The following is a 16,123-nucleotide window of genomic DNA, read 5'->3' on the forward strand; positions in this document are numbered from 1 at the left end:
CGGCGCAGCGCTGCGAACCCCGCCCCGCCCCCCGAGGCGTGCTCAGCGCCTGCCGCCCGCCCGGTAACACCCAATGACAACAGCCTCTCCAGGGGCTCCACCTCTGCCCAGGTGGCCCCGCCTCTATCTCCCGAGAGCCCAATGGGAGCACCGGACCTGCTCGGGCGCACTATTTCTTCCTGTGTCTCTCCCGCCTCTTTTCTCCTCGAGCCAACGGTAGGGCGCAATGCTGCGAGCCAGCCAATGGCTGCGTGCCGCTGCGCCCTGCCCCGTCCCGCCCGTTCCGGCCGCGCTGGGTAGCAACGGCGGTGGCCATGGACGCCGAGGGACTGCGGGTGCGCGCTGCGGGCGGGGGCCGGGGGCAGCAGGGCCGGGGGCAGCAGGGCGGTCTCGTGGGACGGGGCCGTCACAGGGTGAGGTGCTTGTCCGGGTGACCCGCGGCCGTGTGTCCCGCAGGCACTGCTGAGCTACTACTGCCAGGAGGGCTACTTCCACCACCTGCGGGCTGCCGCGGAGGAGGCGCTGGGACGGTTGGGCGGCCACCCCGTGTTCCACTTCTACCGAGCCTACGGCGCCCTGCGGACAGGTAACGCTGGGTTTGGGGGGAGCGGTCCCGTGCCTCCTCCGGCCTGCATCACAGGCAAGATTCGCTTTTTTGGCTGTTGCATGGAAATAATATAATGTCTGCGAGGTCTGAATGTCCTCCATGGTGAGGAGATAGCAGCACTTAGTGGTCCACGTACAAGCACTACCCCCACCCCACGTGCACACACTTAGAATTAAACAGGTTTAGACCACATAGCGCCGAAGTGAGGAATGGTGATGCCCTCTGTCTCATCTAGTGACTCTGGATGTTGGTCAGGTAAACAGCTTTCTTGGAGGGAATCTGGTACCCAACCATATGCCCGTTGCGTTTTATCACAAAGATATATTCGCTAGTTCCAGCTTGTATCTCTTCCCTTCAATATAACTGTGCCTAACGTCACTGTATTTGTCTGCGTCTAGGGAGCTGACAGCTAATGCCTTTTGGGAGGATCTTTGTAAATATTAAACTGCTTTGAGATGTTTATCTGGGTAAACCAGGTATTTCAGGAATATCACGTAATACTAGCAAGTGCTCTGAAGTGGAGGAGGGCTGTGGAAAGTGATTAGGAGAGACTCAGGAGACTTTGAGATTCTGTATCTTTTCACCCTGGCCCCTGTTATTTCTTGGTTTACAGTCATGCGTTCCTATTTTCCAAGACATTTTCTTTTCTGTAGATGTTCAGAATACTTAAACAAGGCAAGTAAAAAATCCTTGCAATATAAATGAACAGCCCAATGTTCTGTAACAAATAATTATGGATTTAATTTTCATGGTAGTTGACAGAACTACCTCATAACTCCTTTCAAGGTCTCTGTATTGAAATAATTTCTTTTTGTTTCCCTTGTCTCTTTGAAAGACTTGCATAAATGTGAAAATGAATGAATGATGAAAAAAGTTACGTGAAAGGAATCAGGAGTCTTTGATGCTGATCTTGTTGATCAGTCTATTCTGCTCTTGTTTTCACTAGGTGACATCCAAGAGGGTATTCGACAACTGGAGACCATTAAAAACAAACAGGAAGTGTCACTGTGTGCGATGATGGCTCTGATTTATGCCCACAAAATGAGCCCTAATCCAGGTACACTCATTAAGTTCATAATGTTTAATATTTTTTAGCAGGCAGGTGTTAAGACCTGAGATCTGTAGACTTATTTTACTGAACTACAAAAGGTATACCCCAGCATTGCATTTAACTTCATATCTAGTACTTTGAGTAAAATTTAACAAGATTGTAAACAAAACCACCAAAATACAGAGCTGCAAAAAGCAATACTGTTTTAAAATAAAACACTAAAAATCTGACTTAACTACTGTGATGAAGAGTCTTTTATAGAGGAAAAAATTTGAAACAAGCTTATTCTGATTCTTGTTTGCTATGGTTTGATATCAGCTCTGTTGAGCAGAGTTGCATGTTTAGAAGGAAGTTAAAGCCAAGGTACTTCTATATTTCAAGTTACGCTGACCTCACAAATAGAGAAAAGAATTAGATGAACAGTGGTACTTTCTAGTAGATTTGATAAACATTGGTAATTCTGTCTTTCCTCCAGTCTGAAAACTTATTTTGTAAGAATTACATGTTCAAAAATGTATTTGGTCTGTCAGGTAAATTGAGTTGTCATTAAGTTATTGCAGTGATGTCTTCCTGACTGCAGATTCATAACTGCTGTCAACAACTTGATCAATCAATGTGATGTGAAAGAGCTCTGACTGATGACTTTGCTCTTACTTCAGTCTCTGAGGACTAATATTGTAGGGTAGTAAACTTATAATTCACTTCAAGATCCTTTGAGAAAAGTCATAGCAGTAAGAGTCAGACATTTGATTTTAATGGCTCTTAAAAAGAGGACCAGAAAAGAATGCAGGCAAAAGAAAATATTTGGCATTAAGTCCGACATGCCAAATCAAACATTGCTATATGGGATTAACCTGTTGAGGGTAACAGATGATAAAATTTGGAATATAAGAAAATGAGCTTTAGTGTTAAGAAATATATTACAAATTTTCTATGGGTTCTGGACCTAAATCTTCGTGCTCAGCATTTTAAGACTGAGTTGCAGTTGTTGTTTACTTGGCAGATGCTGATATAAATGTGGTAAGTTTACGTTCACCTGGCAGAATTTGCAGCAACAAATCAGAAGCTTGACAAATAGCTGGTTTCTTGCTCAAATGGCAATGTTAATGGAAACCCTCTTCTGTACCCAATTATGTTTGCGTTGGAAGCCATTGGCTTATGTGCTGCTTTCCTGTAATATTTTGAGACGCTATCAATAACTGATCTAAACAAAACCTTTTCAGATCGTGATGCTATTCTAGAGTTGGATACAAAAATGAAGGAGCAACGTAAAACAGCAGGACAGCAGGCTCTGTACTTTGCTGGCTTATTTTTGTGGCATCTTGGTCGTGAGGACAAAGCCCGTGAATATGTTGATAGAACGATAAAAGTTTCTAATGGTGATAAAGAGGTAACTCTTTTACTTTCTATGTAAAATAATAGGACTTATGTAGACTGCAAAGCTAGATTTACTACATCAATGCTATTTGGAGGTTTCCTTTAATGAACTTTGTGTTCTAACACTTTTTTAAATACCCTAATTGGATTTGACAGGGACAAAGTAGAATTCAGAGTGCCTTTTTTGTCTGTGTTCATTGCCAGTTAATAAATGAAAGGCCTGCATTAGCTAATGAAAATAGTACATAGTTATGCCAGATGTGCTACTTGCTAGAAATTGTCATGGTGCACAGTAGATTTTTAAAAAAAGATATTCACTAGGGGGAGACATCTGTCTTGAATCTACAGATTCAAAGATAACTAGAGGGTTGAGGCTTTTCAGTTTCAGCAGTTGTTAAAGGCAATATTTGCATAGAGTTTTACTGAGTGTAATTTATTTTAAAATCTGTGTAAGTCTTGTATGTAGCAATGTATTCTGAATTTATGTAGACATTGACACTTGCTATTTTTCTGAATCTTGCTTCTTCAGAAGAGTTTGTAAAAGTTTGATGTGCTAATGATTTTTAAATATAACAGCCTGAATTCAAGGAGAGAGAAAAAAAATGACTTGTTGACTTCAAGGCATAGCTATTAATGCTGAAGGCATAATTGTTCTCTTTCCAGCATTGCACTCTCGTAAATGACACTAGTATTTTACACCGCTCTTTTGTGTGGTACAGTAGATGGTTGAGTTTTTAATCCAGCTTTATGGTTTCTGATATATTACATGAATTAAATCTTCAACTACACTAAACATTCCTGAAAATACATTACAGATTTAAGAAACAGCTTAACTTTCGAACTGTCATAGTTTATTAATAAAATTAGTAGGTACTAGTAAAAATTAGCCATTTAAAAATGAAGAAATAGTTAAAAACATCTTGAAACAATACGTTAATTCCTAAAAGGAATAGGAAAATAGCAATATTTATGACTTTGCTTATTGAAACTATTGTAGATTTGTTTTCTTGTTTTCACCTCTTCTAAGAAATACTATTTTTGGAACATTGCATAGTGAGAAATTTCTAGCTGAAATGCAGAATGTCTCTCAAATAATTGTGGTTTTGGGGGGTGTCCTTAAGAGAGAGACATGCACATTTTAAAAAGTGCATCAAGATTTAAATGTAAATAAAAACAAATGATATTCCCCTTTCTTGTAAGTTATCTGGATCCCCGTTTCTAATTTGAGAACATAAAGTTGTGTGCTTGAGATTTTGCTGGGGGAGGTGGTTGGGGGTTTATCCTTAAACTTCGTGATGTATGCTTTACTTAATGTATAGTGTTTTTTTTGATAAAGCATTTCATTGTGTTCCTCTTTTTTTTTAAAAAAAAAAAAAGTAAACCTCTCATTGTTTTACATGCTTGAGGATATGATTTTAAGGCTATTTTTGTTGCATAACAAAATTATGATAGTGATTGTTAGCAATTACAAAGTATGGTTCTTCTAATCTTTGAGTCTTAAATGAGACGCTTTTTTGATTTCATATTAAAAAAGACCTCATGTTTTCTAGTGACTTTTTTGTCTTCATGGCAAATATAATTTGTGTAAATAATCCATCACTTCATGATAGATTTGACCTATTTAATTAAAGCAATAATTGTCTGGAATATACAGGAGAAATAGAATTTTTAGAAGGTGAAATATGTCTTTTCACTGAATAAATTACTACTTTCAGTTAATAAATTAGATGCCTCTTTTTGTTATGGTACTGTAGGGAATATGAAGAAAGGTCAGATCTTTGCCCTTCACAGACAAGCTTTTTTTTAATCATGTAGTTGAAGAAAGTTGATCTTCTTTTTCATTGCTCTGTAAGTTTGTCAATGTCTGATACAAACATTAAAAAAAAAATATTCTGTCTAACTATTTGCAGAAAATATCCTTACCATTTATGTGATATCCAGGAGGTTTTGTTCTGCCTGTTTAGCTTGTTGGGCTAGTTCATTTCCATCGTTACTTTTAATCCTTTAAGTAAATGAACTATTTGGTCAATTTAATGTTGGAATGAATTAATAATACTTAAGTTGTGTGGTAGACGGGTTATAATTTCAAATACATATTTTAAATAGTAAAATACATTGCTTTTAAGTACTATTTTATTATTACGTTATTTACACTTATTATTCCATAGAGTATTTTTTTTACCTGGTTAGTTAAGAATTCTAATTTGTGTGGTGTTTTTTTTTTTTTACAGGGGTTGATTCTGAAAGCATGGCTTGATCTCACCTGTGGGAAAGAAACTCATATTAAAAAAGCTGTGAAGTACTTTGATGAAGCCCTTCAGGAAGGGAATGATGTTTTTGCTCTCCTTGGTAAAGTAAGTTTACTTCATAACTTGAACACTTTCTAAATGTGATACTAGTTATCGTAGTATGTGATATCGTTATTGAATAGAGAGATTCTGTGAAGAGCTGTCAATAAGAATAGAGCTTATACAAGAAGTAAAATATAGCTGTCATATTTTTTGTTCAGTTGACCAGACTTTTTTGTCCATAACCTTGAGTAGGTTTTAGCAGAAATGAAGTTTCAATCACTTATGCAATTATTTGAGGAATATAAAACAGTTATCACACAAGCTGATTACTACTACAACAGTAAAAATATGCTGACACTTCTATCTCCTGTGGTAAGCAATATGTTTTAAATAGTGAATTGCAATTAGTGCCAGGTTTCATAAGAAGTCACGCTTTATGTTGATGAAGACTAACAAAAGGACATGTCTGGGTTACAGTAATGTTACACTGAGGCCTACTTGCTGTATTGCTTCAGCTTTTCTCTAGTATTAAACAGGACTGTGGTGGAATATTGCTTCTGTAAGTACAGTTTCCACCTCTTCAGATGGACTGAAGCTGATAACTTCTGTCCGGTTTCTGTATTTCTTTTAAGTATGTTAATATGTTGTGTTTTTTTCTTGGACTAAAAATGATTACTGGATGATGTTTTAGGGTCCCTTAGATGCCAATATTTTTTTAAAAAAGTTATAGATAAAATGCAATCCATCTGAATATATATCTCTACATATATTATGTACATAGTAAAAATCATAACATAGTAAACTTTTTATTCATCTATTTATATGCAAGAAATGAGGTTTCATACCACAAACAAGTCTAGAAGTTGGTGACACTTGTCCGCATAATAGAATTGCTGTGTTTAAAATGTTAAAATGTTTAATCTGTGGGTTATGTTTAATATCTTAAAATGTTGAAGTGGTTTAAACAAAACTAATCAAAAGCTGACAATATTACTATTCAGCTACATCTATCTCTTTTTTTGGTTGTAACAGTCCTTAGTTGTAAATACTGTCCTGCAGTTATGTTTGGTATAGAGGTGCTTACCATGTAGAAGGTTTTACATACCATCTTTTGATATTTTTTTTGCAATATTTCTGGTTGATGATGAAGCAAAACTATTACTGAAAGATAGTTTGTGTGAAAGAAATTCTGAATTTCTTACTTCTGTGAATGTGTAGGGTTTTGATGGGACTTCTTTTCCTTCCATTAGGCACAGTATTTTGAGGTCCGACAGAATTACTCAGGAGCTCTGGAAATCGTGAACCAGATAATTGCAATCTTTCCAAACTTCATTCCTGCTTTCATAAAGAAAATGAAGCTACAACTAGCCTTGCAGGACTGGGAACAGACAGTTGAAACTGCACATAGGTTGAATATGAAATAACAATTATGTTCTTGCTATGTTTAGGCTGTAAGAATACTGTGGAAAAAAGTTACCAGTTTAAAAAAAAAAAAATTAGAGCTCAGCCTTCCAATTTTGTGAGAGTATAACATCTGTACATGGATCCATCTTGAAGGAAGGAGGTGTTTTTTTTTTTGAGATAAGCACACCTTTGCCATTTCATGCCTTCAGTTGAGAGCTATGATGTAAAGTAAATGTGTGATAGAAGTTATGACAGTTGTCCCTGTCAGCTTTCTGTAAGGCTGTCTCCCTTGTACCTTGAGTTTTTATTTTTTTGTTTTGTTTTCTTGCCAGAGGTATTTTCAAAAAAAATTACAAGGTGATTTTTAGCAAAATGAGTTTTTTGTTGTTGTTTTTTTCTGAAAGCACACCTTAGAAGCTTTCTCATAGCTTTATGTACGTATGCTAACGTTATACTTAAACCGGCTCAAGTTAAGAACCTGAACATGAAATTGAATTGAATTTATCAAATATTGAGAAGATTAAAACCAAAGTAGAGGACCCTCAAATCCATATTCAAGTTTTATCTTACAAGGGGAATAAAATAAAGCATGATGGTAGTATTTTTAATGTGTTATTTTAAAAAATGTGGTAGGCTACCAAAGCTTTTAAAAAGAAGGAAATAGGGCTTACTTTCACTGAAACAGGTCATGAATCAAAAATTCTGATTTAAATTCACTTCTTGTTGGGTTTTAGATTATTGCAGAAGGATGCCCTCAATTTAGAAGCTATAAGAATGGAGGCCCTGCACTTTCTATGCAGGGAAGGAAATATACCCCAGGTGAGTCTTTTTAATGGCAGGTTAAGCGTAACATGGCCTTTCTAGGGACTAGATCATGATCTTACATCTGCCCATTTGTATTCCATGTGTGTCCTGTACCACTTATCTGCAGGAAGATACGTATTTTCCTATTCTGACTCAAGTGACTGCTCTGTGTTTTTGCTGGGATGTTTTCTGGATGTCAAAGGAACGAAACATACCTTTTTACCTATTTTCAAAGAAAAGGAATCAAGCGAAATAAGTCTTCCCTAGGCAGTCATGCTGATTCAAATCATCAGTTGTCTCTTATTGTTTAAATGCTCTTCTTATAAATTCATAAGTTACTGTAAACATCCTATTCACTATATTTCCTTAAGAGAAATAAGGAAAGTAATGAGGTCTCCTAATAATAAATTTTTGGAAGGGTGTCATTATCTCTTAATGACAGTCTGCAAGGTTAGATTCTTTAATGTGTGTGCAGTTTTTTTTTTCTCTAAGAATTCTCTTAACTTTTTTCCTTCTGCTCCAAGGATTACTTTCTGCACAGGGATATATGCGTGTAGTTTGCATATAAGGTACTTGTACCATTTTTCAGGAAAATCACAAAATTTATTTTCTAGATAGCCATATATCTTATTTTTGTAACCCCAGAAATGGGAAAAGTACTTCAGGTGGCTTGAAGAAATGTGAAATTCGAAGTCTGAGCATCTACAAGTACTTCAGTTTTGCAGGACCTGAAGAGCACGTTTGTCTGTATTTCACAGAAGCCCTAATAAGATTTACAGGTCAGGGATTCCTCAGACTGTCTTGCTTGATGGGACTATTCCATTAGATCTGATACAGCTCAAGTCATTCTCTTTTTGTAGAGTACACAGAGGACATACAGATGTTTTATTGTTCCCCTATTTTTCTAGAAATTCAAAAACAATCTGTCTCCTAGCCATGAGAATTCTGAGTTTAAATTTGATGATATTGTTACATAAATATGTAAAATGTTCCTGGTGAAAACTCTTCAGTTGTTCTAATCTGTTCATTCTTTCCAGTAGTAATTATGATTCCTCTTTCTCTAAGGCTGCAGCTAGACTGGGTGACCTAGTTAAAGCCCTGGACAAGTTAGAACCACGTAATTCACAGCTCTTCTATAAAATGGCTTTAGCTTTCAGTAGAACAGTGAGTATGTTTTTTCTTACACAGCATATAAATATCCATGGATTCTGGTTGTTTTCTGGTACTGATGTTAAATGTCTACTAAAAAGTGTTTTGGAGAAAATCAGAATAGGTTAACGTCTGTAGCCTTTAACTACATTTTTAGTCTTGCATTAATTGTGACTTAAAATATACTTGCACCATCTAATTCCTAAGATGTTTTTATTGCTTGCTTTTAAGTGAGAAATGTGTATCTCATGAAAATATACTCAAATGTCTTTTAGAATATAGGAAAGGACAACTGTTAAGCTAAATCACAGAGCCTTGAAACTGAAGTCTTCTTTAAGTTTTATTAGAACACTTTTAAGAAGGCATTCAAAGCAACTATCAGTTCTGTGGAACTTTATTGTATTGTATTATGTTCTTACATTTTAATTGAGCACACTTTACTGTTAAAATTTTTATGCCATTACATCAGATTATCTTATGCGAGATATTTTTGAGTTGCTGCAGTGATATTCATTGTGTAGACTCTAAAATAAACATTGAAGAGTTAAAATATTTCTATCTAAGTGTGTTTGAAAAATAGAAGCTTAAGGTTTAAAGATTACTCTTAACTTTAGTGTGGCCGGAACCAACTTATCCTTCAACATACACAAACCTTAGTTGAAAGAGCATTTGATTTGACATCTGACAATGCAGAATTTGCTACTGAACTTGGCTACCAAATGATTCTACAAGGGAAAGTGAAAGAAGCTTTAAAATGGTACAAGACTGCTATGACCCTTGACGAAACAAGTGTTTCTGCACTAACTGGTAAGGTCTTACACTTTTATTTTTATCTTTTTTTACTGGTCTTAAGACACAGATGATGTTTTTTATCAAAATTTCCTGCTACTGTGAATAAGTAGAACTATTAGAACAGGACCATTGGACAGTACTTCCTGTATTTGTGTTACGCTGTTATCCTTGTAGTGAGTTTCCCCTCTCTGGATACATCTTTTGGTGCTCTTATTGAAGATAGAAACTTATATTTTTCAAATTAGAACTCTTAAAGTAAGAGTAAGTGTAAGGACAGATGTAGACGTGTGTATCTTCGGTTTTGTGGATAGTTTTTAATATGAAAAAATACTTTTAATTTATGAAAAGATGTTGAAAGTTGCCAGATTACAAGTTCATAATATTTCTTACATAACTTTGACTTAATGTATTCTAAGTAAACTACACAAAAGGTCTGCTTTCACTAATTTTGGAGTGTTATATCTCAGACTTCCTTCTGGAAAAAAATGCTTTTACCTGTTGTTGTTGGGCTTGGTGGCCTTTTTATTGTTTTTTCCTCTTCTAGATAACATTTCTAGTTCTTTCACTGTCCTAGTTAGGATCTGACTACCTGGGGTGTTAGGTTAGTCACCAAAAAAAAAGGAAAAAAAAAAAAACCCTGTGTAATGGCCTTGAAAGAGGCTTTTAAAAATTCATTAGTGTTGAAGACTAACTTTTTAATAGGGCTGTTTTTTTCCTTTTCTCCATTATTGGCTCTTTTGTATAGGGGCATTATTATTTTGCACAGTACTTTCTTGGCTTTTTGTCCATATAGCATTTAATATGCAGACATGAGGTAATTTTTTTCTTATTGCTTGGCTAGTGTAATTCATATGATATACTCATTCCTCTTACTTTAATCATGTTGCAAATCTGGATACCAATCTAACTTTGCAGAAGCACAGAACTCTGAAGTACATAGTATTGAAGCACCTTTGGTAGTTAGTGTCTTACCATAGGGCAAAAATCGGCAACATTGAGCATTCATACTTTTGCTCCCTTGTCTTAGTTGCCTGTTTTATTCACATATACTGCCTGATCCACGAGGAAAAAACATAATGTGAAATTGTTAGCCATCTAGCCATCCAATGCTGGTCTCCTGTGGGTATGGTTCTCTGTGGCTGCATATGTGTTAGTGAAATAAACACAAATGAAGGGAGGGAGCTAATCAACGATTATTGCTCAAAACTGGTTAAATTCATCAACCTGAGGTTTAACTTCTAAACACTGGTGCAGTTATTTCATTATCCTTGAATACTGACAAGTTTTCATACTTGAGTATGGTAACTCATAGGTGTACCCTGTCACACACCAATGCCACTGATTAAACTAGAACCCAATTTTTCAGTTTGACGTATTCTGGGTGTTTGAGCATGCCTTGATGTTCATAATGCAAAACGGTCTTTGTTTTACCTCAGGATCTCCTCAGGACATTTTTTTTTTCCCTTTGTCCACTGTGGACAATACTGCTGTTCTTTCTGTGACTCACTCTTGTAAACAGAATATTACATTTACTTCAGACCTCTCCTTACCTGGACCATGTCCAAAACTCACTCATTTTTTCTGTTGACATACATCACCAGCTGAAATTGTATTTTAGTTGCAGTGTTCTGTCATCTGAATATCTGGCTTTTATTTTGCACTCTTGGGAGTAGACATAATTTCAGTATGTTAGTGAAGTGTCTGCCAACATTTGCTAAAGCTAGAGAGCTTTTAGGTGCTGCAGGAGTAAGTTCAAGGGCAGTTGATAGAACAAACTGTCTTCTATGCCCATGGCAGAGACTTAAGTACACACTTCTGTACTTGTCTAAATTAGGTTGAAAACATAATCAAGGCAAAACGTCTTATGCTTACTGCAATTCAAACATTTGAAGTTCTGGGGTGTGGGGTTAGGAACTTTTGATCAACTTCATTTTGCTTCTTGAATTTGGAAGCCAAGTTTATGTTACGTTCACTATTGTTAGTCTAGAACAAGGTGACGACTTCTTGTGTTCAACTTTGTAATATTAGGGATGAGATATTTGCATGTAAATGCCTTATGACATTGCTTATATTAATGTATTATGCATTCTCTATCCCAGGTATTTCTAAGTACATAAAATCTGCATTAGTATGAGTATTGATCCGTTCTTTTTCTTATCACCATTTTATTAAGAGTCTGAAGACTTTTTTTTTCTGGAAAACAAGGTGTATGTTTGACTAGGAAGATGAACCTGAGAAAAAAATCTTTTAATATGTTATAGGAATTATCCGTTGTCAGCTAATACAAGAGCAACTAGAAGATGCAGAGCAGCAGCTGGAGTTCCTTAATGAAATTCAGCAGTCCATTGGGAAATCTGGGGTAGGAGACATCTTTGTTCATTAAAATACATTGTTCACAATCTGAATTGTGGTCCACTACCTACTTCATCTTCCATATTTCTGTCACTTAAGTAGAACATTCTTAATGGAGTACCATGAAATCTAGACTTCATATTTTACTCTCTAAATTGGTATGTTGCCTAATTTTGCAACACCAGACTAGCTGATTACTGAGCCTTATCTATGAAAATAAGTTTGAAATGTCAGGAAGGGGGGATATTAATTTGCAAAATTTTGTGCTCAGAAGAACTTAAAGCTTCTTGCACAATTTAAAAGAATGCAATGATCATTGGTGTCATTTGCAGCGAACATGCTAAATGTCTTATAGTATCTCTACAAGTGAAAAAAGTGTCTAACACTAATTATCATGTAGTATTTTATTAATAACAGACAAATGTATCTGAAATATGGAGAATATTGTTTCTTTTTTTTCCTATAGGAGCTATCTTTCTTGCGTGCGGTCCTAGCTATGAAAAAGCATAAGAGACAAGAAGAAGTTATTGCCTTACTGAATGATGTTCTGGATACTCACTTTTCATCGTTGCGTGGTTTTCCCCTTGGTGTGGAGTATTTTGAAAAACTAAACCCTGACTTCTTGCTAGAAATCATTAGGGAGTATCTTAATTTTTGCCCAGCTCAGGTAAGCAGCTGTGTATCACTTCTGCCTAACAAAAAGAAATTCTTAAATTGTTTTCATTTGCAAAAGCTTAGAAGAATTTCCCCCTTAATATGTGAATTCATATGAGGTAAAGCTGTTTTACGATGATATACTATCATTAATCAAAATAACTAAAAATCTTCCGTGAGATGAGCAAACTGTGATAGTATTTGAAGAAGCTTGGGATATTAGTTTGGCCTGTGTCTTTGTAGTTTCTTAGTATCTCCTTTAATTAGAAATTAGCAATACACTGAATAGAACTATCTTTATGAAACTTGGGTTTTGTACTACTGCAATTATTCTGTTACTGGAATATTTTTGTCAGCTCAGGTTATCTTTTCAATTGCTTCATTTTATTTTCTTTTGAGTGTTGATACAAGTCAGTGGAATACTACTTACTGTTTGCTTCAAAAAAAAAAAAAAAACTTGTTTACTTAGGTGGCTGATTTTCTGTGACTGAATTTGCTTCTGCCAGTCTTGGAGCAAAGGCATGTAGAACTTAATAAATTGAATGGTGATCTAGCATCTCTAAAGTGGAAGAAGCACACTTAAATTACCTCTGTAAAGTGTCTTCCTTCAGTAGATTAATTCTCTGTAAATGTCTGGAAGTGACTTTATCCTCTTGCTAGTGGATTTCTAGTCAAATTGTTGAACCTTTCTGTGAACATTCCTTTATTCAAAGCTTTAGTGTCTAACCAGCAAACAGTAAGTTTTTATTATGTGTCCTGCTGTCTATAATGAGATAACGTTTGAGAGTCTAAAACATTAGTAGCAGTAACAACTCTGTAATTTGGTCTACAGATGGAGATAAAATAAATAAGAAGTGCAGTTCTGTGAAGTGTCTTATCAGAAGATAAGACACTGAAGATAATCCTAGGGGATTTTCCAGAATTACCTTGATAGTACCTATTGTCCATTTAAAAAAAAAGGTGGCTCCTGAAGTTTTTTATCCCTTTAAGGAGTGTTTGATAGGAAGGAGGCTTCTGTGTTGGTGAAAGAAGATGGCTACTTCCTCAGACCATGTGTCCCAAGAGGATGTCAGTTGTGAACAGAAGGATCTTTAGCTTGCCTTTTGCCTATTATACAATATATTTGCTTCAGGCATCTAGCTGAAGCAATAGAGGGAAGCAGTGTTTTTAATAGAGCAACTAAAATGTGGTACATCGCTAGCTGTTTATCTGAAAGTAGCTTTATCTGAAAGTAGCTATTTCTTGGCTGCTGCGTTCAGTTTGATAGCTATAGCGTTACCTTCTGGGGTATGGAGAAGGTGTAAGAGAGATGGAACAAGGAACACTTTCCCATCTTTCTGGTCATTCAGTCCGGCTTTGGCAATCTTGAAATGTAATTGATATTACCATTGTTGGATCAGTTGGCATGGTAATTCAGAGCATGCTGCCAAATGTTTATGGCATGACTCTTTAGTTATGCCATCTCAACATGATTTTATTTTCCTTGGAGTCTATGAGGCTCTTGTGTGTTCTTGTTGTTAGCAAGAAGTTGCATCTTAACTGTAAAACATCTTTTTATATTTCTTCAAAACATCTTTCAATTGTTCAGCTTTACTTTTGTCATTAGAGCTCAAAGTGAAGTTCTTAAAGACTTAAAATGACATTCAAATCCAGAATGTGTTAACTGATACATTACTTGTGGTTGCGTTGTTTTATTTGTTTGGTGTTTTCCCTTTATTTTTACTTCTTGTTTTCTTTTACTCCTAGCATGCATGTCACGGGCAGTCTCCTTCATCACTTCTCAAGCACTGTGCTTCTGTTCTGGAGACTGTGGTAAAAACTGTGCCAGGTCTTCAACAAGCTATTTTTTTAATTGCGAAGGTGAAATACTTAACAGGTAGTACTCATGTGAATGGCTTGCTATTCATCTCTTTTGTTCTTTTTCTAACACAAATTAATTCCATACTGAACAGAATATTTCTTATCCACTGTAGAACAGATCATTATAGCTAAGTGAAGAACACTTGTACTGCTTTTTTTGTGATTTATGTGAATGTGTTTTTATTTCCACACATGTGAATGTGATATCTTTAATCTACTGCTTCCAAAAAGAGATCACATAGGTGACTTGCAGATGGAACAATGGGGAAAGTCTTAACTTTGACCTTGTTTCATTTCAGTTCAGAGCCACAATCAAAAAATAAAAAAAAAGTAGGAGTACTTCATGCATACACTTATTCATTCAATTATTACAAGTACTAAAAACCAAACAAACATGAAATTAGTAAATAGTGAATAAATGTGTATTTAACATCTGTATTTCATATCACTTGTTTTCACTTCCCCTTTTTTGAATTCCTAGGGGATATTGAAGCAGCCCATAACAATCTACATTACTGTCTTGAAAAGAATCCTTCTTATGCAGATGCACACTTACTCATGGCCCAGGTATATTTGGCTCAAAACAATACTAAACTGTGTTCTCAATCCTTGGAACTCTGTCTGAGCTACAATTTTGAGGTAAGTTGGACAAAAGAATGAAGCTATTTTATTCGGTTATCTAAAGTTTCTTGTATGTTTTTGAATATAATCTTGTAAAATGAGACTTCTACGACTACATGTTCAGTGTCTAAATGTTTATATGAACACAGTATCTGAATACTTATCAAAGAAATGACTAAGGATAAAACTAATCCCGTAGTACAACATACTGGAATTGCCTTAGAATACAAAAGGATAACTCTCTCAAATTCTTATACAAATACTAAAAAGAGATGAAATTAAGAGGAGGTTTTATTCCAGACAAGCTTTGCAGAAGTCACTAAAAGCCAACAGAAGGGCTTGATGGGTGGTTCAGTGTTTTTTGGACTTACTACATTAATGTACAATTGTTAATGGAATATATGATCAGATGCATGAGGGCCTCAGAATGGGTCTGTAGTTACCTCTTGTCTGTTCATGGTGCTTAAAGCACAGTTAAGTGGATAAGCATAGCTATATGCTGTGTTGTCCTCCACTAACATTTCATTTTTGTCTATCTTTTTTGTCCATTTGGAAGCAAACTTAGTAAGATAAGCATTGTAGTAGCATAAATAAATTTCACTCTATTGCAGCAATCCTTATTGGTTTTATTTTGGGGGGGGCTAATATGTGATTTTCTGATTTGTTGACATTAGTGGAATTTTCGATGATCAACACTGAATTAAGAATACATTAAAAAGCATTCTTTAGGTCTGAGTTATGCTAAGTCTCTTGACAGAACTTAGCTGAAAAGTTAAACAAGCTAACAATTCCTTGCAAGCATGCTCCCATCTTAGTACCTCTTCCCAAAAGATGGAAGAAAGCTGAAGGTTAACTACCTAATAAGGAAATACTGAAATTAGGAAATTTCCTTTATTGAGATCTCCTTTTCACATGAAGTCTGTTTTAAGAAGGTAAAGATTTGGCAGGCACAACTTATGCCAAAAAATAATTCAATACTTTTTTTAATTGCCAGCTTAATGAATCGTGTACTATAGTGTGGGAGGTGCTCAAAATCTATTAAAATTCAGTCTAATTTCAAATAATGCTGTAAACATCTTTCTGTCCCAAAGTCTCACGTTATGAAATAAGTTTTTAATTACAAAAAACTACAAAATTCTCATTACTGTTTTGCATGTTCTT

General features: G+C 35.7%; 1 protein-coding gene across 1 annotated transcript in view; it reads left to right on the top strand.

Moving 5' to 3' along the window:
- Window positions 1–205: 205 nt before the first annotated feature.
- TTC21B (tetratricopeptide repeat domain 21B) overlaps window positions 206–16,123 on the top strand; it is a 34,447-nt gene continuing 18,529 nt past the window's right edge. The window contains exons 1-13 of the mRNA XM_035331336.1: window positions 206–335; window positions 457–586; window positions 1,554–1,664; window positions 2,882–3,048; window positions 5,267–5,389; window positions 6,577–6,734; window positions 7,465–7,549; window positions 8,600–8,698; window positions 9,298–9,490; window positions 11,737–11,834; window positions 12,294–12,494; window positions 14,228–14,357; window positions 14,823–14,980. Of these exons, the coding sequence (XP_035187227.1) occupies window positions 315–335; window positions 457–586; window positions 1,554–1,664; window positions 2,882–3,048; window positions 5,267–5,389; window positions 6,577–6,734; window positions 7,465–7,549; window positions 8,600–8,698; window positions 9,298–9,490; window positions 11,737–11,834; window positions 12,294–12,494; window positions 14,228–14,357; window positions 14,823–14,980 (1,674 nt within the window). The 5' untranslated portion in view covers window positions 206–314. The remainder of the gene's footprint in view (window positions 336–456; window positions 587–1,553; window positions 1,665–2,881; window positions 3,049–5,266; window positions 5,390–6,576; window positions 6,735–7,464; window positions 7,550–8,599; window positions 8,699–9,297; window positions 9,491–11,736; window positions 11,835–12,293; window positions 12,495–14,227; window positions 14,358–14,822; window positions 14,981–16,123) is intronic.

The sequence above is a fragment of the Oxyura jamaicensis genome, chromosome 7 (genome assembly GCF_011077185.1).
Source record: "Oxyura jamaicensis isolate SHBP4307 breed ruddy duck chromosome 7, BPBGC_Ojam_1.0, whole genome shotgun sequence".
Lineage (NCBI taxonomy): Eukaryota > Metazoa > Chordata > Aves > Anseriformes > Anatidae > Oxyura > Oxyura jamaicensis.